General features: G+C 48.7%; 1 protein-coding gene across 1 annotated transcript in view; it reads right to left on the bottom strand.

Moving 5' to 3' along the window:
* The window catches only part of KCNQ3 (potassium voltage-gated channel subfamily Q member 3), a 300,058-nt gene that overhangs the window by 26,868 nt on the left and 250,336 nt on the right, over positions 1–22,854 (bottom strand). The window contains exons 4-9 of the mRNA XM_061438572.1: positions 19,321–19,493; positions 13,102–13,257; positions 11,743–11,853; positions 9,814–9,909; positions 8,312–8,406; positions 2,207–2,233 (exon numbers count right to left, since the gene is read on the bottom strand). Coding sequence (XP_061294556.1) covers positions 2,207–2,233; positions 8,312–8,406; positions 9,814–9,909; positions 11,743–11,853; positions 13,102–13,257; positions 19,321–19,493 — 658 coding nt within the window. The remainder of the gene's footprint in view (positions 1–2,206; positions 2,234–8,311; positions 8,407–9,813; positions 9,910–11,742; positions 11,854–13,101; positions 13,258–19,320; positions 19,494–22,854) is intronic.

Raw genomic sequence — 22,854 nt, 5'->3', positions numbered from 1 at the left:
ATTATGATTTCAGATTTTCAATCATGGGAGAAGCATGCCCAGCAATGTGGCAAAAAGCATCTATCTGAGCCCCAAATAAACCGAAGTTCCTAGTCTAGGGTGCAACAATATTCCACACGTATGTTCCAGTCTGGCTGAATTCTATTCGTGTCTGCATAGGAAAGGCAGTAATGGTAGATTGAATAATTCACTTGTAGTGAGTAATTCACCTGCATGATCTGAAACCCTGTTGATCACAAGAGGGGAGGGAGCAGGGAGCCCTGTTGAAGAGTCTTAAGGTTGTATAACTCCTGGTTGCTCGTGAGTTTTGGAACTTGGGGTGAGCCTGTCCTCTTGAAAAAGTATCTAGAAGAGGATCGCTGAGCTATCTTCCTGCTCTGCCTCTGAGACACAAAATGGCTGCAAGTTCTCTAGCAAATGCACCCTGACTCTGTCAGCTGTCCAGCCCCCTCCTCTACACCCAAATACCCACTACAGTCCAGACTGGTTCCAGGCAAGAAATACTCCTTCCATTTGAAAACCTGCGTGAAGGAGGCAGAGTCCAAGCCGTGTCTGTGTCTGTGAGCAAGCTGGCGCTGTCTGTAATCATTTCTTTCATGTGGGATTATGTGTGTGATGAGGCATCGTGGGCCCCATTCAAGGCCACTTGATCCAGATTCCCAAGGCTCACTGTCCTCAAGTGGCTCCCATACAAGTTGGTCTGGGGTACTACCACTGCTTCTGCCCAAATTCTGTCAGCTCTGGAGATTGAGCTGGTGTCCAGGAGATGGACTGAGAGGCCTTACAAGTAGTTTGCCACAATAACAGTTTCAATACATATTTTAAAAATATACTATGCATATTTACATTTATCATTATTTCTATTTTATAAATACAGAATAGCTGTATTCCATACAGCTTTCCATAGCTGCAGGTTCTGCATTCACAGATTCAACCAAGTGTGGCTCAAGAACATTTGGGAAAAAATTCCAGAAAGTTTCAAAGTGCAAAAGTTGAATTTGCCACACTTGGGCAACTCTTTACATAGCATTTACATTGTTTTTACTATTGATAGAGTGCTTGCACTAACTAATCTAGAGATGATTTAAGTACACAGGAGGATTCATATAAAGTGTTAGTTGCTCAGCTGTATCCGACTCTTTGCAACCCCATGGACTGTAGCCCGCCAAGCTCCTCTGTCCATGGGATTCTCTAGGCAAGAATACTGGAGTGGGTTGCACGTAAAGATTATATGCAAATATTGTGGCTTCTGATACAAGGCACTTGGGCATCCATGGATTTTGGTATCCACAGAGGGGTCCTGGAATAAATCCCTTGCAGATACCAAGGGATGACATGTATGCAAACAGTTCAACTGTTTCCAAGAGGTGGTCTTTCTTTATAACTTCGAGTAGGAGCCATAGCTTCTCTGATATTGTGACATGTTTTTGAAAAGGAACCAGAAAGAAGACGGCTGAGCTCCCTGTCTCTGCCGCAGCCTGTGGTGAGCATGGTTTACTGGGGATTGTGAATTATAGTTGTGATTTACTTTTTGAGGGCTTCCCTGGTGGCTCAGATAGTAAAGAATCTGCATGCAATGAAGGGGACTCAGGTTCGATTCCTGGGTCAGGAAGATCCCCTGGAGAAGGGAATGGCTACCCACTCCATTCCTGGAGAGTTCCAGGACAGAGGAGCCTCGAGGGCTACAATCCATGGGGTCACAAAGAATCAGGCATGACTGAAAGACTAACACTTTCACACTTTTTGAGCCCAAGAAGCAAATGAAGCAAGTTATAGTGGAAATAACGTGGTCTGAATATTCAGACCTGAGTTCGAATTTTGGTCTTACTACTCAGTAGCTGTGTGACTCAGGAGGTGAGTAACTCAACCTCTCTAACACCCAACCTCCTCAACCCATAAATGAAAGCATGAGAGTCGATTTTTCACTGGTGACGTGAGGACCATGTGAGACCACATATGTAGGACTCCAGGCACAGCCCAGAGGAGAAACACCCAAAAGGTGGCTACCGCTATGATCACAATTAAGTTGTTCTTGAGCAAATTTACATGAAATTGGCAGAGGAAAATGGTGTCCAGCAACTGCAGCGAACCCCAGAACTCTATCTCATGACCAGCACAACTGCCCAGGGGCCCCAGGCCATACACAACTGGACCCTCTGTCCCGACACAGTGATGGGAAGAAGAGGATTCATGATCACAAACGTACCTGGCTGCTGGATCCAGCTGTTCTTTCCTATGAGGAGAAAAAAATAAAGCATAAATTACATGCAACTGCTTCTCCTCTCCCCAAAATCTGTTTGCAAGCTTCCTTTGCTGAAGATGCAGGAGCAAGGCAAAATGGCACATATAGAGGGGGACCCATGAATGAGTTGGGGTTCCCCAGGCAGACCCTAGACCCCTCCTGCAACCTAACGGGCCTGGTTCTGAATTCCAAGATCCCTCTCAGCCATTCATTCATTTATTCCAGAGTTCCCCATCCTCGGGCCCACGGACTGGTACCTCCTGTCAAATGAGTGGTGGCATTAGATTAAAAATAAAGTGCGTGAAAACTATAATGTGCTTAAATCATTCTGAAACCACCCCCACCCCACCACCCAGTCTGGGGAAAAATTGTCTTCCACGTAACCTGTCCCTGGTGCCCAAAAGGATGGGGACTACTGATTTATTCATCCAAAAATGGTTCCTGAGCACCTACTCTGTGCCACACCTTGTGCTGGGTTTAGGTGACCTGTTAGGTGGTGGGGACAGATCAGGGAACCAAGGATTAAATGAGATAGTACATACAAAGGGCTTCCCAGGTGGTGCTAGTGGTAAAGCACCTGCCTCCAATGAAGGAGACCTAAGAGACCAATTCCTGGGTTGGGAAGATCCCCTGGAGGAGGGCATGGCAACACACTCCAGTACCTTGCCTGGAGAATTCCATGGGCAGAGAAGCCTGGCGGGCTACGGTCCATGGGGTCTCAAAGAATTGGACACGACTGAAGCGACTTAGCATGTGCACACGTGCACACAGCACTTATGAAAACGGGTCTAACGTTATTCAGCCCTAGAGAAAGAGTACTGCATATTGTCCTTCTTCTCCATTTCTAAGAACTCCAATAATCTTGACCCTGCTCATAAAAAAACAAGTTCTGTTTATACAGTAAATTAACTGAGTCTTTTTGGTCAGGCAACTTCTGTTTCTTGGGCCTTTGTTTCATCTCCATTTTTGTCTATCTAATGATTCCAGAGCTGCAACGACAGACACTAATCACAGATGGTCATTGAAATTAAAATGAAAGAAGATGAAAAATTCTGTTTCTTGGTTGCACTAGCCATAGATACTAGACAGCCACCTGTGATAAGTAGTTACCATGTAGGGCAGTGCAGCTACAGACAATTCTGTTATTGATATCACTTTTAGGGAACTGATAAGTGTGCATGGATTTTTTCGTTATTGTTGACGGTAAACAACATCCGCTTTTTAACATCTGCCCACTTCTCTGCTTGTACATGAGAATGTGTAACTTACTTTCTGCCCCCCTCCTACTCCCCAGATTCTTCCTGTACCTTAGCCTCCCACCACCTACTTCTACTGGAACTTCCCTGGTGGCTCAGACAGTAAAGCATCTGTCTACAATGCAGGAGACCCGGGTTTCATCCCTGGATGGGGAAGATCCCCTGGAGAAGGAAATGGCAACCCACGCCAGTACTTCTGCCTAGAAAATCCCATGGACGGAGGAGCTTGGTAGGCTGCAGTCCATGGGGTCGCTACGAGTCAGACACGACTGAGCGACTTCACTTCACTTCATTTCTACTAGGTCTACCATTATCTGGGCTAAGTTGCTTCAGTTGTGTCTGACTCTTTGCGACCCTATGGACTGCAGCCCTCCAGGCTCTTCTGTCCATGGGATACTCCAGGCAAAAATACTGGAGTGGGTTGCCATGCCCTCCTCCAGGGGATCTTCTTGACCCAGAGATTGAACCCAGAGTCTCTTACGTCTCCTGCACTGGCAGGCGGGTTCTTTACCCCTAGCACCACCTGGGAAGCCTCCGTCTCCATAGGCCAGCAAATCAGAAGACCTGGGTTTGGTCTCTCCTGTGCCCAGCATCATGTGTGACCTTGAGCAAGTTCCTGAGCTGGAGGCTTCTGTTTCTTCTTATCCAAAATTGGGGTTGGACTTCAAAGTCTCTAAGGTTCTTTGAAATTCAAAAGTAATGAGTATATAATTCTAAGTAATCATAAAAACAAAACAAAAAAGGCATACCATCATTCATCACTGGTAGCCCAAAACATAAAAATATATACATACACATATCAATATGTACTTGTGTGTATACATACACACATATTCTTGCAAAGTAACAAAGAACTACACTTGCTGGAAATGGATATGACACTACTTTTAGAAATGGGCTACATAACTGCATCCTTCAAGATCTTTTGGAGGATCACAAAATCACGCAGCCACCGTGGAAAACAGTCTGACGACTTCTCAAAAAGTCAATATAGAGTTACCTATTCCATTCCTAGGTATACATCCAACAGAACTGAAAACACATATCCACAAACCGGTACTTGAATGTTCATGGGGGTATTACAGCCCAAAAGTAGAAAGAGCACAAGTGTGTATCAGCTGATGAATGGATAAATAAAATGGGGTCAATATTGTGAAATATTATTCCATAAAAGCAATAAAGTTCTGATACACAAGACAACATAGACGAAACTTGAAAATATTATGCTAGGTAAAAGAAATCATAACATTTTATTTATTTATTATATTTATTTATTTGGCCATGGCATGTGGGTTCTAGTTCCCTGACCAGGGATCGAACTCAGGCCCACTGTATTAGGAGCACAGAATCTAGCCACTGGACCACCAGAGAAGTCCCAAGATTTTATTTTTTATATGAAATATCCAGAATAGGCAGAATAGAGTGAGAAAATAAATGAGTGGTTACAGGAGCTGCAGTAAAAGAGGGAACCAGGGGTGACTGCTAAAGGGCACTGGGTTTCTTTTGGGGGATAATGAAAATGTCCAGGAATTAGACTGTGGTGACCAATACCCAACTTTGTGAATATGTTTTGAAACCCACCGAGCTGTTACTTTAAATGGGTATCTTTTATGGTATGTGAAATCCTTTTGTAGTATATGAAGTCTATTTCAATAAAGTCTTTTTAAAAATAAATCAAATAAAAAACCTTTAGGAAGCAGGTGAAGACATACCAGTGTACCATCAGCTACTTTTTATTTTGCTGTGAAACCTATGAAATGGGTTGGAATATGGGGAACATTCTTTTCTCAAGGGACTGCCTTGTTTCAGAATGGTTGCCAAGTGAATTCTCTAGTGGCTTTATACTTTTGTCCTTGAAAAAAAAGAAAGAAATGTTCCCTCCTAGTCTAAAAGCCATTCCCATATCACAGCAGCTGTCTACAGCACAAAGTATTCCTCCGAGTCTCTGACAGCTAGGACAATGCCTTATTTATAATAAATCAACCCAAAAGAATGGGCCTATTGCCAAGACCACGGGATGCAAAGCAAACAGAAATCATCTTGATTCAGCGTTCAGTGTGGTTCACAAGCTCTGGTTTTGGAGTTCAAGGTCAATCTGTTCTCTTCAGGAGAAGCGACTGGCCCATTCTAAGACTCTTGCTCTCCTAAGGAATTTTGATACTACCCCAAACTCGAAATGATTATAGCTACAATAGGAATCTGCCTGCAATGTCGGAGACTCAAATTCGATCCCTGGGTCAGGAAGATCCCCTGGAGAAGGGAATGGCTACCCACCCCAGAATACTACCCAAGAATACTCCAGTATTCTTGCCTGGAGAATTCCCTGGACAGAGGAGCCTGGTGGGCTACAGTCCATGGAGTCGCAAAGAGCTGGACATGACTGACCAATTCATACACACACAGAATAGAATTCTAGAATCAGAAGGAATCATAGAAAGCATCTTCAGGGCGCATACCTGCATGCTAAGTTGTGTCTGACTCTTTGTGGCCCCGTGGACTGTGGCCTGCCAAGCTCCTCTGTCCATGGGATTCTCCTGGCAAGAATACTGGAGCGGGTTGCCATGCCCTTCTTTAAGGGACCTTCCCAGCCCAGGGATCAAATCTGTCTCTTTTCTGTCCCCTGCATTGGCAGGCAGGTCCTGTACCACTAGCGCCACCTGGGAAGCCCATCTTCAGGGTAAGTAAATCTAATTACAAGTAAGAAGATAAAGTAAACCCAACTCTACCATTCCACTATGGAATCTTGTTTTCTCTCATCTCCTTAGCTCTACAATTCATCACTCCTTGAATTTCTTTGTCTCTGCTTATTCCCTTTCAGGTCCTCCCTCCATTCTCTCTTCTTACTGCTATTACCTTCCTGTAAGCCCTCATTTCCTCTTCCCTTGAATCCTGCAATCATTTGTTAGCTGATCTCCTGATCCTGGGCCTGTCCAATCTGTCCTCCACATCCCTTCTCGTCTTTTTCCTGAAACACATATCTGATCATGTCATTCTCTGCCTTCAGTGGCTTCTCTTCCCTTTCCGGATCAAGGTGAGAGTCCTTCATGAGTCATGTGTGACCTTCATGGTCTGGCCCAACCTTAGCATATACAAGGAGCTCAAAAATACTGCTAGGCTGAATGCCTGGACTAGAAGGTGCCATGTACCACTAGACCCTCTTGGGACAGCACCATAGCCCCTCAGCTGGGGGAGGGAAGCACGGCCCTGAGGTTCTGGGGCCCTGTGGGTCACGGTCAGGTTTTGGATCCTCTTCTCTTTGTCATGGTTACCCACTGGAAGGTTTTATGCTGGGGAAATGAGTCAATAGACCTCGATGTCCTCAGTGTCCTTAAATCTTCACCGCAATCTGGTGATGGAGGTGGAGGGAATACTGAGGCCGAGTTCAGAGACTGGTCACAAGTCCCATAATGAGAGTAAAGGGAGGTGGGAGGGAGTCACTAGTCCAGCATTGGGTCATGTCATGGTCTGTGATCCCAGACGTATGGCAGAAACATGCTGCAGAGCAGGGGGGTTCCCACTCCGGGTATGAGTCTGAGCGTCCCTCTACTTCTCCTACCAGCTCAAGGGTCCTAGCGGTCCAGCCTTCCATTCACACACTTAAAACTCTGAGCTCAGGATCTAAAACCTGGCAAGGTGCAGTCTGTTTCAGAAACCCAAGTAGTGACCACAGGCTTGGAGGACCTAGATGTGGCTGATATTGGCCAAAATGACCAAAGTTTCTAAGGTCCAATTGGCTCATTTGCAAAAGGAGCCTGGTGACACCAACCACCCAGCCTGTCTCCAAGGGCTCCTGTGTTAAAATCACCAGGGATGCCTGTTTGAGAGGCTTCAACTATTCCAATGCCATTAAAACTTGTTGAGGGCTTCCCTGGTGGCTCAGCGGTAAAAAAATCTGCTTGCAATGTGGGAGACACAGGAGACCTGGGTTCGATCCCTGGGTCGGGGAGACCCCCTGGAGGAGGAAGTGGCAACCCACTCTAGTATTCTTGCCAGGAAAATCCCTTGGACAGAGGAGCCTGGTGGGCTACAGTCCATGGGATCACAAAGAGTCAGACATGACTGATGCGACTAAGCACACAGCACAAAACTGCTGAAGGATGCAGGATCCGCATGTCCACACCCCCCACTGATTATAACCCATCTTAACATCTGAGAACCTCTGACTTATTTCACAGGGTGCCTGTGAGTATTAAATCAACGTCAACTTGTATTCCAGGAGCATACTGGATGTCCATAAATATTCATTTCCCTTCCCTTTTCATAGGTGCTGGCCATTGGAAATGGAATGTAATTTTTTTTCCCTGAAGACTCTCATTTAATTTCTCACTTCTGAGAATACAAAACATCTCTGGGCCCCCAGAGGACTCCCCCAGATGCTTCTTCCCCCGCCCTTTTCTGGTCTGAGGGTGAAAGGCACGACTATCCTGGCCTCCAGGATGGCCAGGGTAGCCCATTGCACCCACTCCTCACTTCCTCAGCCACTGACCCTGCTCCAACATTGACCGGACCTTCTTTCAGCCACTCCACACTGGAAACCCTGGGCAACATCCTGAGGTCATCTGGGGAGCCTCAAAAAATACTGGGCTGCACCCCCGTACCTGCCTCCTCCCCTTGGGATTATGATTTAATCAGCCTGGGGATGGTCTGGGCATTGGGATATTTTAAGCTCTAATGAGTCTAACATGAGGCCCAGACTGAGAACCACCGCCCTCCAGGATGTCTTCCAGGAACCATGAAGGCCACAAGCACACATACAGACCCATGGAGAGGGTGGTGAGTCATGCCCTGAGCGTTCAGCTGAGTGGCCACTTGCCTGAAGAACGGAAAAGAGACGACTGATTCATAGAACCTCCACGTCGCCACGAGATCAATCCTGTTGGGGTTGGTAGCATAGTACCTCCAGGCAGCCTGGGGAGGAGATACGAGGGGTGGGAATGAGCTGGTGTCACCCAGAAGGTCACTCAGAATCCCATAACTTTGAAACAGTCAGCCCTGGACACCTCAGGGTTCAGTGCGCACTGAAGTCATACCCAGGGAAGCCAGATTCTTGGCCTTTTGTAGCTCCTATGGGAAGAAAAACCTCCTTGACCTTATCATCTCAGATGGAGAAAATCGACGTAGTAGCAGGTAGGGTAGAGAAGTGAATTACCGTGGAGAGGGGAATCTGGGTTTAAGAGCCCTGAAAGGAGCAGGGATTCCTGCTGCTGCATGATTCCTTGAGATTTCTCAAGAAGGTGGGAAGACAAACAGTCTTTTGTGCCACTTCTGGGTGCAAAACACAGTCTGGCAGGTGAGGTTTTGATTCTAACGCACTAGATCTTCTGTATACTGTGATGGTTTGGGGGCTGGGGAGGATAACAGGGCAGACTCTTGGAGACCAGAACTGCTTTAGAAACTACAAGCTGCAAGATAACACCGTGCACCATCCTGCATCAGCCCCGCAGGGACACTCACTACAACTGGAGGCAGTGTCATGGGAGGCCATGCGGACGGTCTGTCCCAGGCAGCCAGCCAGAGCCAGAACACTCTCCCTTCCTGTTCTCTCTGCTCCCAGCAGCCTGTAAAACCACGAAGCAAGAACTCTCTCTGAAGGAGAAGAGGGAGCACCCTGCCCCTCCTGTCATCTCTCACTATTGTCCCAGCTCTCAGCCCAGGAGACTGCACCCGCACGCTGGCCGTCTGCTGGGTGGGGGTAAATGGTGAGCTGGTCGGCACTGTGCACACGCGGGCATCTCTCCCTCTCTGGACTTATCAGCTCTCTATCACGAGCAGAGGTAAGGGCCCACATCTCCTTGCAGCGGGTTGGCCATGCACCTGTGCTCTAGGCTGACTCTTCCTTGTGGGTTCCCCGTTCAAGACTGGTGAGAATAGAAGGGGAGAAAAGCTAGTGTGGACCCAAGTCCAGGCCAAATTCACCCGTCAGGGGTGAAGCAGCTGGTGGGCGGGCGCCTGTCTAAGTCCTGTGTCTAGTCTTTGACTGGCTTAGAACTTGGATGGGAGAGTGATGGGATGGTCACTTTCAGGACACACAGAGTGACTAGTCATAGAGATAAACCATAGCAACACCCAGAGTTGTGGCAAGCAGGCTTGGTCCTGGGTCTATCCCAGATCACGGTATGCCCACTCCTTTAGAATCATACGGATGTGCGTGCACGCACACACACACACACAGACACATGCACACACATACACACAGACATAGACATAGACAGACACACACACATACACATAGACACACACAGACATACACATAGACACACACAGACACATGCCCAGATGCGTGGCCCCGTCCAGTTCAGCCCCAGGCAGACAGACCTGGATGAGCTCAGCAGCGGGCTTCCTCCTTTTCTCAAAGTGCTTCTGGCGGTGCTGTTCCTGCACCTTGAGCGCGAGCCCGGACCCCAGGATGCCCTGAAGGGAGAGGCCAGGCCCTGAGGTCAGCTCCCCCAAGCCTCTCCTGGAGCCCCACCCCGACTCTCAGGCCCCAGTGATGACACCGAGCGAAGGGGAGAAGAAAAGATCCCTTCTTCGTTTTCCAGGTAGTGGGGGCCGGGTTAAGTGGGGCCTGGAAGTCAGTGTTCAATCCCCGACTCTGCCACTCCCAGCAGGGAGGCCCTGGCCAGCCTCTTCTCTGCTGCATCTCAGGTTCTTCCACAGGGAAGTCAGATAGCAGCACCCACCTCACAGTTATGTGAGGAAAAAATGAGATGACGTAACAGGGACTGCCTAGTAAGGAGTAGGAGGTGCAACAGATTCCCAGTTAATATTAATGGAATTTAAAAAATATTTCAGTTGCCTGAATTGTCACGTGAGACTTTTACTCTGGCTGGCATTTCTCCGAATTGTGATCTGTTTTGATTTCTAGGTCAAACTCTCACGTGAGGGGGGTGGGGTGGGGGGGCACACCCCTTTCAAGTTGAGAGACCATGTCCCATGCCCACAGCCCCTTATCTTTTATAGATAAAGAAACTGAGAGTCAGAAAGGTCATCTTCCCAAGGTCAAACAGCTTAGGAAAAAACACTGGATGGCTGCGATGGACGAAGGGAGGGCTGCCATGGACAAAGAGCCTCAGTATCAAAAGGATGGGAGATGAAGGGCAAGGAAGAGGGGTTGTTACACCGGAAGGTTCTTTGCAAGCTTTGTGATTAAGAGCCACGCTTGAAGGAGCAGGCCTGGCTCTACAACCCAATAGCCCTGTGACTATGGAAACCTAACTGACCCAGTGAAGCCTGTCTCCTCATCTGGAAAATGGGGAGAAATGCACACCAAACTCCAAATGTTTTTACAAAGATTAAATGAGACAGTGTAGCGGAAGCACGTGGCGTGAATCTAGTTCACAGCAAGTTCAACAATGCTGTATATTATTACTGTTGTTATGACGCCGATGGGCACTGGGCTTTGGGGAAGTTATTCTACCAGGGATCAAGAGTTTGAGGGAAATGCATTTTTTTACACAAACTAGAAGATGACAGGGCAGAGAAGGGAACTCACAAATATAAAGGGCTCGCTATGTGCACGGAATATGGGGTGAAAGACATAATCAAACCCCCACGGGGCTCACATTCTCCCGGGGAAGCAGATTTGGAATCTGAAATCCCAGGTGGACTCAGAAATGCTTTTACAGAGCGATACCCAGAGGAGGGAGTGCTGAACTCAGCCTAAAGAAGGCAGCATTGAACTGGATCTGGAGGATAAACAACATGTCCCTGTATAACACAGGGAACTATATCCAATATCCTGCGATAAGCCATAATAGAAAAGAATGCTTTAAAAAACAATATGAGCTCAGCTTGGTGCTCTGTGATGACCTAGAAGGGCGGGATGGGAGGGAGGTCCAAGAAGGAGGGGATATATGTAAACATATGGCCAATTCACTTAGCTGTATAGCAGAAAGTAACGCAGCATTATAAAGCAATTATACCCCAACTTTTAAATAAAGAATGCCTATATGTAGATATGTCACTTCGCTATACAGCAGATGTTCACAACACTGTAAATCAACTATAGTTCAATAAATTTTTTTTTTAAAAGGAAACTGAGTCTTGAAAGAGGAGTAGGTGTTTGGGGGGATCACTCCTGGCAAAGAGAGCCACACAGCCTGTGGCAGAGACAGGACAGCTATTGAGTTGATGGGGCTGGAAATCAGGATACGAGAAGGTGGAAGATGAGTCTGGATGGCTGAGCTGGGGCCAGGCAGTGACAGATCCTGCCCATCATCGAGGGAGAACAGTAAGAGCACTCACGGCTGGCAGGGCAAAAAAGGAGACGCCGATTAAGGAAAAGGTGGCTGCGATCAGACGGCCTTCCCACGTTTTGGGCGTCTTGTCTCCGTAGCCAATGGTGGCCAGTGTGATCTGAAAAGAGAAGCGTTTAGACACGGGGCTTCCCAGCGGGGAGGAGGTCAGTGATGTATCAGCCGAGCTTTACCCATAAGCCTTTGTACTGACTGCGGCACTGTCCCATACAGAATAGCACTCCCGTGGGAGAGACGGTGCTAATGACCAGCAATCTTATATAGGAGCCTTGAGACCACATCTGTTTCTAAGCTAAGGATTTCTTCCCTATAGTCAATCAGTCAACAGGTACTTCAAGAATTGCAAACATGTATATGTGCATATATATTCATGTGTATGTTTGCAAATGCATGACTTTGTATATAGCCATGATTCTGAATGTATGTGCTCTTGTGCATGTATTTATGTGTACTGTGTATATAGGTGTGCGTGTCTAATGTCTGGGCCCGTGTCTGTCCAGGTGTATGTTGAATATTCCTCTGTGAATTTACACTTGTAGGTTATCAGCAAACGTCTACTTATGAACAGAGAAGGCAGGCTACAGGAGTAGTTAAGAGTGTGGCCTCTGGAACTCAAATGCTTGAGCTCAAATCCCAGGTTAAGCACTAACTTGGCTCAGAGAGCTTTGAATTAGTGACTCAACCCCTTCAAGCCTCAGGTTCTCGAATTTGAAAAAGTGAAAGTGTTATAGTAGCTCAGCCATGTCCAACTCCTTGCCATCCGATAGACTGTAGCCCGCCAGGCTCCTCTGTCCAAGGAATTCTCCAGGCAAGAATACTGGAGTGGGTAGCCATTCCCTTCTCCAGGGGATCTTCCCAACCCAGGGATTGAACCCCGGTCTCCTGCACTGCAGGTGGATTCTTTACTGTTTGAACCACCAGAGAGCTAATAATAGGAGTTATTTGCACTTAAAATGTGTTTATAAATGTAAAGTGCTTAAACAATGCTTTAATACCACATGCCCGATGAGGGTGGGGCCATGTGTCTCTAGGTGTGCTTGAGGGTCTGGGTATACATGTCTGCATCTGCCACTGAGTCTGCACAGCCCAGCCTGGCTAATGACAGGTAAGGTCCCTGAGTGACCATGGGATGAGACTCATCAGAGCCCTGACTTCTAGGGAAAAGCCCTCCTTCCAAGGGCCCACCCTGCTGGGTAGTCTCCCGGGGGGGTTCCTAAATGGAGGCGCCCTCCTCTTCCCTGTGCTGAAGAATGCAACTGCCCAACCCCACATGTTCACATCACGCCCTCCACACCCTTCCCACCTTCCAACTGACCCCCACAGGGCAGCCTTCAAGGTGGTAACTCACCAGGCCCCACCACAGGGCATCTGCGTAGGTCTCAAATTCCTCTTTCATCTCTTCTCCTTGGGCATCCACCTCCGGCACATCTTTCTCAACCAGGTAGACGAGAAATGAAGACAGGATGAGCGTCAGGAACCCGATGTACCAGGCGGTGATGAGCTCCTGGGACAGCAAGCAGTGGACAGGGAAGGGGTCACTGCATGGAGGCTGGGAGGAGGTTGCAGGCAGACACACTGGAGCTGGAGTGCAGGTTTACCAGCTCTGGGACATGGGCCAGTTACTCACCTTCTCTGATCCTCACCTCCCATCACTGGAAAATGGGGGTCATTGTTTTCATCATTAACAAAATGAGGGGATGGCTCTAGAAGGAGAGGGAGAGCTCTATGGTCACTTAATCACAGCTCAAGAGGCTTCATGGGGAGGCAAGAAGGCAGGAGGGATGGGTCGCTCCCTCGGAGACAAGGCTCGGGACTCAGGAGACCCTATTCTATGCAGGATTGGGCAGAACAACGAGAAAGCTCTTTCCACTTGGAAAGTGGCAGACAGCGAGGGGGAATTATCCTGGCAGAGGGGACAGAGGTGTGGATGGGGGCCCAGCCCAGCCACTAACTGACTGTGTGACTCTGGGCAGATGACCTCTCCTCCCCAGCCTCAGTTTTTTCATTTTTAAAATGAAGGGACTGAACCACAGAGTTTCAAAAAGTGCCACAGATGCTTCAAATACAGATAGGCATTTTTTTATAAGAAGTAACCGAAGAATTGATGCTTTTGAACTGTGGTGTTGGAGAAGACTCTTGAGAGTCCCTTGGACTGCAAGGAGATCCAACCAGTCCATGCTGAAGGAGATCAGCTCTGGGATTTCTTTGGAAGGAATGATGCTAAAGCTGAAACTCCAGTACTTTGGCCACCTCATGCGAAGAGTTGACTCATTGGAAAAGACCCTGATGCTGGGAAAGATTGGGAGCAGGAGGAGAAGGGGACGACAGAGGATGAGATGGCTGGATGGCATCACCGACTCGATGGACCTGAGTTTGAGTGAACTCCGGGAGTTGGTGATGGACAGGGAGGCCTGGCGTGCTGGGATTCATGGGGTTGCAAAGAGTCGGACACGACTGAGCGACTGAACTGAACTGAACTGAATCACATACCGATTTAAACCATGTTAGCATAAATTGAACATAAAACCATTATTTCGTGGGTATGATCGCATGATAGACTGGGGTATCCTCGAAAACAAGACAGAGCTGATGTAAAGAAAAAATGTTAAGAGTGGTAATGGTAAGGGTGGGACAGAGACATGACAAAGATGGGCAAACCACTGAAGTTTCAAACACCCTGACCATGATGATCCCTGAGGTGCTTCCTATCCTTCTCATTCTATTCCACCTCCAAGGGTTACCCTGGTAGGTTGGACAGATGAAAGTCAAGGTCATGGGCAAACACAGTCTGGAGATTAGGCCTGACGTTCCTGCTAAGTCATCACGGAGAATGAAGCCGTTCACATGGACAGAGTTCATCTGTCCGACCGTCCGTGGCCAATCAGCGGGCCTCCTGGGTCCATCGTATCTCTCTGAGCCTTTGCTCACACTGGTCCTCTGTCCTCCGGGCCCCTCCCCGGGGGCCCAACCCGAGAGCACTGGGGCACCTAAGACTCGTGTCATCTCCATTATGAGAGCTTTCTGGATGTTTGCTCCCCCAACTAGAGCGAGCTTTCATTTCCAGCTTTTTTTCCCCTTCTACGTCTTCACCATTTTCTAAACAGATGTTAGGTCTCTATTATGCTCATTCGCTTATAGGTCTGACCTTTGCCACAGCATCAGGTGCCTGGTGCCCTCGTGTGAGTTCACAGCAGACAGAGGTTGGTTGAGATGCTGCAGGCAATCCAGCAGCCCTTCCCCTCTGTGAGTGTCCACTCCATCGGGGTTTGAGAAGGAAAGGACGAAGTGGATGGTCCTTCCCTAGTCACGAAGCTTTCACCCTGTTGAGTGTGATTCCAGCGTGACTACATTCTTTCATACTCTCCACCTCCAAATGCTGAACCAGAGAAACAGCTGTCCGTGTGCGTATGGAAGTCCCGGCTGTGTGGGATGAAGAGCTGGCACAGTGGTCACTGGGGAGGGAAATGAGTCCCCACTGTGCCTTGCAGTCCCTCAAAGGCCACTCAAGGTAATTCTGACTTGATGCAATGTTCGCCAACCGCTCCGTGGCAGTGGCTGCCCCCCGACGTCCACAGGCTCCTGTACACACCTGAGCCCCCCAGCAGTCAAGTGGCGCCGAGGGTCTGAGGTCCAGCCCGTGGAAATGATGGGAACTACTTCCTGTGTTAGGTCCATTCTAGAGGATGCTCGCAGGCCCCCTTCCCTTGCCTCAGTGACTCAAGGCTCATTTCCAAGACAAGCCAGGGCCACTCGACCCACATCAGACACAGTGTGCAGGAGAAGACGCCCACATTTTTGTGTTAAGGCATGAAGACTCTTGAGAGTCCTTTGGACTGCAAGGAGATCCAACCAGTCCATTCTAAAGGAGATCAGTCCTGGGTGTTCATTGGAAGGACTGGTGCCAAAGCTGAAACTCCAATACTTTGGCCACCTCATGCGAAGAGTTGACTCATTGGAAAAGACCCTGATGCTGGGAAAGATTGGGAGCAGGAGGAGAAGGGGACGACAGAGGATGAGATGGCTGGATGGCATCTCTATGGACCTGAGTTTGAGTGAACTCCGGGAGTTGGTGATGGACAGGGAGGCCTGGCGTGCTGCGATTCATGGGGTCGCAAAGAGTCGGACACGACTGAGCAACTGAACTGAACTGAACAGAGACTCCAGGGCTTATTTGTTCTGGAAGCAGAGTCTGGCCGATCCCAACTTTAGTAAGAGCATTAAAGTCCTACCCTGTGGGGCTCTCACTCTTCATCTCTGAGTTTCCAGGAGTGTCCAGCATGGAACTTGGCCCAGAGAACACTTTTTTTTTGAATGAATGAATGAAGAAATGAAGTGGTGTTTGTTCACCAGGTTCAGAGAAGGAACAGGTCTAAGCTCCTGCAGTTAGTAAATGCTGGACTCAAATCCAGGTAAGCGCTTATACTTTCTGAATACACTGCCTGCTCTGGAAGTGAAGGCCAGGCCTGCAGCCACGCTGGAGCTCAGGGACAGTGAAAGGCTGAGGGCTCGTCCAGCCGGGACTGCTGGGGGAAAGATGGGGCACGGAGCTGGCCAAGCAGTTGCTCCGTCTGCCTTTGGTCTCCGGCTGCAGACCTGTGATTCTGTCCTGATTCCGCCTGCTAAGCTGCAGGTGTGGGGTCCGGCAGCGTGGACCATCTGTTCTCAGGTATTCATGGCAAACATCCAACTGTCGTATATTCTAATCTGAAGGAACACAGGACGAGGGCCTTACCCAGCCATTTTCAGTCCTGAGTTCCACCAGAGCCGTGAATCAGTTCAGCTGCATGGACACCAGCTTAGGTGTTGCTAACACGTCCTCTGATAACAGATAAAATAGGGACTTCCCTGGTGGTCTACTGATTGAGATTCCATGCTTCCAATGCCGGGGGCGTGTGTTGGATCCCTGGTTGGGGAACTAGGGTCCCATACACCACGCGGCATGGCCAAATAGTAATAATAACAATAAAATAATAAAATAGTTCAGGTGAAGAAAGAAAGAAAGAAAAAAAAAGAGAAAAAGAAAGAAAGAAAGAAAGAACTCTCTCTCAAAAAAAAAAAAAAAAAAGCCCTGTCTCCCTGAGCCTGTGGCCAGAAGTGGAGCAGACAGGGAATAAAACATGTATGGGAAGAAACTGCGTTTTCAGATGTGAGACTCTAAGTGTTTTAAATTAGTATTTCATTTTCTTTCTGTTATTTGTTTGTACTGTTTGGAATAATACATGCTACTGCTAATGAGCACTAATTATTCGCCAGGTACTGACACGTACCTTGGCTCATGTGAGCAGCCGGAAGTATTCACATTTTAACCACTGAGGAAGCTCTCATGAAAAGAGAGCAGCATTCTTAAAGTCTTACGGCTCGAAGGTGGCAGAGCTGCAATTTGCACTGAGCTGCTGTCTGACTCTTAAGCTTCTATTCATTCTACTATGAGATGCTGACATATCTGGGTGTGTACCTGAACGGGAGGAATCCAGGAGCTTTGCAGGGGCATTCTGGGCTTGCCCAGGTTGGGTGGCAGATAATGTTAAGATTTATAAGGAAAACTCTGAGCTCCTCAATGGCAACTCGGCCCGGGCTCCCTGCTTTTGGTGTAGTTCCCCAGAAGCAAAGTTTGAGATGGAGATTTAGGAGCATGTGAGGGCTGCCCTGGTGGCTCAGATGGTAAAGAATCCACCTGCCAGGAGATGCAGGTTCGATCCCTGGGTTAGGAAGATTCCTTGGAGAAGGAAATGGCAACCCACTCCAGTGTTCTTGTCTGGAGAATCCCATGGACAGAGGAGTCTGGCAGGCTAAAGTCAAAGAGGTCACAAAAGAGTCAGACATGAGTGAGTGACTAAACAACAAGCATGATGATTGAGGGAGGGTCTTGGAACAGAGGGAATGAGAGAAGCCGGACAAGGCAGAAGAAAGAGCTCAGCGAGGGTGTGCTCCGTGCTGGAGCCTCCCTCAGCCTGATTCCATGGGAAGCTCTGCAGCATGAGCAGCCCCACAGGGCTGGATCCTGGTGTCAGTGAGTCACTGGCTGTGGGCCACCCTGATGGGGGAGGCGGAAGCTGAGAACAATATAAGCTCCTGGGCTGGGCAGCTCTCCTGTGCTTTTCCAGGGAAGGGACAGCTGGGAACATTGGCAGCCAACTCTCAGAGCAGTTAAAGGGCTGAGCACATCCTCCCAGGAACGGGGGTCTGCTCCAGGTGCCAACCGTGTACACTGTACCCACCAAGATTGGCACAAGAAGATGCTCTCTTCTCAGTGAAGGCAGCTTTCACTTTATCCCCTAAAGCAGGGGTCCCCAAGCTCCAGGATCTAATGCCTGATGATCTGAGGTGGAGCTGATGATTTAATAATAATAGAAATAAAGCACAGGCTAAATGGTAATGCACTTGAATCCTCCCCAAACCACCCCCACTCCCGGTCCATAGAAAAATGGTCTTCCACAAAACTGGTCCCTGGTGCCAAAAAAGCTGGAGACTGCTGCTCTAAGGAACACACATCTCAGGAGCCCTTTGCTCTGATCTCTCCCGAACTGGCTTCTGAGTGTGTTGTGTTTTTTTCCTGCCACTCAAAGGTTTTCCTTCATTTCTCCAGGGTCCAGCCAAGGCAGGGATGTTAAAAGAAAGTGGTACCAAAGGTTTGGGCTAACCATAGGAGAGAAATGCAGAGCATGGCAGCTCCAGATACACTGGCCTCTTGGTCTTAGCTTCTCATCTGCCTTGTAGAGGCAAGAGCTACCACTAGCAAGCCACTGAACACAGGCTCTGAAGCCAGACAGCCTGGGCGGCTCACTTTCTCTTTCCGTATCTGCTTCCTTATCCCTGAACTGAGATAAAAACAGTGCTGATCCTGGGGTGAGCTAATCTGTATCAAATACCAAGTCCAGGCACTGTGCTTCTGACTACATAATAACAACAGCAGCTGAGCCACCATATCTATGAACTGAGTGTATTCTAAGTCTTTTCACCCTACGAGGTGAGTGCATATCATTTCTGTTTTATAAACACAGGAGAGAAGACCCAGAGTGGTTACAGTGTGTGTCATGGCTCAGTCATGTCCGACTCTCTGCGACCCCATGGACTGCAGCCCGCCAGGCTCCTCTGTCCAGGGGATTCTCCAGGCACGAATACTGGAGTGGGTTGCCATTTTCCTTCTCCAGGGGATCTTCCTGACCCAGGAATTGAACCAGGATCTCCTGAAGTGCAGGCAGATTCTTTACCATCTGAGCTACCAGGGAAGCCTAGAGGGGTTACAGGAAGTCTCCAGAGTCACACCAATAGAGTCTGGATTCCAACCCGCCTGGGTGACTTCCTTCCACCCCACACTGCTTTGCATTAGGGGCCCCGGCATTATCATCCCTGTGTTTGGAAAGAGGAAAACTTCGGTCAAAGAGGGTTGAGTGAAGTGGCCAGTGTTGTTTGAATCTGGTCTACCTGTGTCTACGTTCCTCCTTCCCACCACCATCAGTGGTGGCAGGACCCCCCGGGGACACCGTCTGGGAGGGGATGCCGTGGACCGGATGGGGGTAGGAAGGAAGCAAGCGCGGTGGTCCAGCGGCTTCTCGGCGGCACTTACTTTGCTGTGGGCGCAGATGGCCGAGCCCAGGAGCTTCCAGGTGCCGCCCCTCCGGTCCATTCGCAGCATCCGAAGGATCTGCAGGAAGCGCAGGCTCCGCAGGGACGTGGCCAGGACGTTGCCCTGGTTTCCCACGGCAACCACAGGCACGGACGCGATCAGCACAAAGATGTCTGGAAAGAGGGTGGAGGGTGGCAGGGAAGAGGGGGGAAGGAGGTCAGGCCAGAGCGTGGGAGCCGTCACTGCACTGTTGGCCACAGACGGGCAGGTGCCGTGTTAAATCGTGATACCCGTGGGATACGTGTTCTTCTGCAATGAGTGAGGAAACAGGAGCTCTGAGTGTGAACTCCTTTCCAGGGCCCTGCAGCCAGATGTGGCCGAGTTGGGATTGGATGCAGGACGCCAGCGCTCACTCCAATCCCAGGGAAGTGATGCTCCAAGACCCTCCAGCGGTGGTCCTTGGGGGGTCCCTCTCTGGCTGAGAGGGGATTGGGGCTGCCCAGGTGGTGGAGAGGTGGTCTGAAGCTCAGATGCTGTTTAACTGTGGGTTTCCCCTTTCCCTGGTGGCTTAGACGGTAAGGCATCTGCCTGCAATGCGGGAGACTGGGGTTCGATCCCTGGGTCGGGAAGATCCCCTGGAGCAGGGCATGGCAACCCACTCCAATATTCTTGCCTGGAAAAAGCCCATGGACAGAGGACACTGGCGGACTATAGTCCATGGGGTCACAAAGAGTCCGACACAACTGAGAGACTTCACTTTCACTTTCCCCTGCAAGCAAGCTTTGAGAGGGTCCTGGCTGCGGGTGACTGAAAGGGAGGTGAACTCGGGAAGCAGAAGGGAGGGGAGAGGGAGGCAGGGGAAAGGCCAGGGCAGAGGTCTTGTGGGGGCTGCTGCTGCTGCTGGAACCTCAGAGCTGTAGGCAGAACACCTCCCACCATCATCCCTCTGAAAGATGGGAGCTGGGGTCTCTGTCCACAGGCTCCCGCCCCCTGCTGGCTGAGGGCGTCATCAACATGCCCACACTTCTGAGCTGCACTGCCCAGTGACCTCTCTCAGTTTCAGAGAAGACCCTGGGGTAGGGTGCAGGAAAGCATGGGACCCGCCGCAGACATGGGGGGCTGCTGTCAGGAGGAGACCCAGAAATGTCCACCAGAGCTGCAAGCAGAGGCCAAGGGGGTGAGGCAGTTCTCAAAGGGCCAAGCTGGCTCCTGAAGGTAAACGGTCAAAGATGGAAGGAAGAGGGCCCTGGTCTCGTTCGCATTCCCTTCAATGTTCCTCCCCCCAGCTCCAGGATCTATTATGTCCCCACTGCACTGCAGGGGACTAGCAAGCACAAAGGATCCCGTGATCCAGTAAATTAGAAAAAGAATCAATTAAACAGGTTTTACTACTGCAGGACTCTCAGGGCCTTTAATGTACTATTATGTCCTGGGGCTGTCACTTTTACCAATGAAGTCTAGCCTTTCTCAAAAGATGTCAACCACAGAACTGTTTAGTTGGTTTGTTTTTGCAAGGGCATCAGGGTACAAGGAAGACACTTGGAATGTTTATCCAATGGGCCAAGTCCAAGCTTCTGAAAACCCTCTGTGACCCGGCCCTAGGGAACCTTCTAGAAGCACGTGTGGTTTTCTGGGTTCACTGTGGTCTCTCACATCTCCGTACCTTTGTTTGTGCCGGCTACCCTGCTCGGATTAGGTTCCTAAATCCACACCAAGTATGTCTGCCCAAAAAAGCTGGCATCCTTTCGACCATGTGAAAGTGTCTCCCATATATGCCTAAACTCTGGGGAAAACTAGGGGTCAGACATCTGGATACCAGTATATCTATATCCTTGGTTGGGCTTCTCTGTCTGTGTAAAGATATCCACTTTTCAGGTTTGCAGAAAATAAAACAAAACCTAGACGCAGGGTAAATGTGACATGAGTCTATGACACTCTGACACTAGGGCAGCAAATCTCAGCCCAGAGAGACTCAGCCACAGTGACAGGGCAGGGTCTGAGGCTGTTTCAAATGAGGAGGACATGATGCACGTGCACAGGATAGCCACCCTCTGGTCAAACAGAGCAAAACAACTCTACCTATGAGGGCCACGTTATGGGAGAAGTTAGATGAGCAGAAGAGAAAATGCAGCAACATCAGGAAAGAAGCCAGCCAGGATGGTGGAGGCTGAGGGCCAGTCTCATCTCTCCAGAAGGGACAGGAGGAGAACAAAAGCTGGAGCTCTCTTATGATCCTAGAGTCGTGAGACTATTCTGCTGGAAACCCTCCTGTTCCAGTGGGGCTCCATATACTAGGACTGCTCTAAGTTGGCAGAGACCTCAGAATTTGGGCACCGTCAATCTCAAAGTCACCCCCTCCATGCCCTGCTAAAATACACACTCACACACACACACACAAAGACTTCTGGTCAGCACTGGAGAGGTCACCCCAAAGATGAAAAAGAAGTCAGCTTAACACATTATTGACCAGAGACGTATTAACACATCTTTTGTGATCTGAACATTATTGATTGGAGATGTTATCAATATGCTCTTAAAGAGTGAAACAATTAACATCACTGTGTAAAGTTGTTAGAGCTTAAAATTGATCAAGCTTTCATTATACAACTTATATTGTCATTATCATTCACATTTTGCTCCATTAGGTTTTTGTTCCAACCCTGTGTATATTACAAATGCAAATTTATTACCATAAAGTTTTTAAAAATGATGCATCATGAAATTTTGGGTGAAGAAGAATTTTTTGGTGAATTTTATGCAGATACTTTCTCTGACTATCAGAGTGACATATATACCAGTGTCTCAGAAGATGATAGTTCTTCAGAATGTAGCTCTGATTCAGGTGACGTGAACAGCAGACCAACAAAAGACAAGAAAACCTCAGTGATTGATTCTGATACAGAAAGTGAAAATGAAACTCACAGTGCTGGAGAATGCGCCTTTGCTTCCACTCAAGAGTAGACTGAAGACAACATTTCACAAACACTGGAAGACTTCACAGGTGTGTCAAGTGTAACTGTTGAGTATAACGATGCACAAAGTGTTGGTGAAATAACAATTAATTTTGGCTGGCCAGAATAAAAACGCCATTAGTTTCTCCAAAAATCCCCTGGTCAATAATGAATTAAGATGTGAAGGATAGGGAAGGAAAGAGGAAGGCAAAGGAAAGTTGGGGGTTTTGAAAGACGGAATGTTTGTTTCCTTTCAAATTCATATATTGAATCCTGTCTCTTGGTGTGATGGTGCTGGCGGGGAGGGGCGGGGGGGGGGCCTCTGGGAGGTGATTAGGTCATGGAGGTGGAGCCCTCATGAATGGGATAAGTGCCCTTAAGGAAGAAAGAGACTCTGGAGAGCCCCTTCCTCCTTGTGAGGGCACAGCAAGAAGACAATGTCTATGAACCAGGAAGAGAACTCTCACCAGAAGCTGACCCCGCTGGCACCCCAGCCTCAGACTTTCAGCCTCCAGAACTGTAAGGAATAAATTTCCGTTATTTATAAGCTACTCTGTGTGGTATTCTGTTAAAGCAGCTTGAA

The sequence above is a fragment of the Bos javanicus genome, chromosome 14 (genome assembly GCF_032452875.1).
Source record: "Bos javanicus breed banteng chromosome 14, ARS-OSU_banteng_1.0, whole genome shotgun sequence".
NCBI classification, from domain to species: Eukaryota; Metazoa; Chordata; class Mammalia; order Artiodactyla; family Bovidae; genus Bos; species Bos javanicus.
This window is presented reverse-complemented; position numbering and strand designations above follow the sequence as displayed.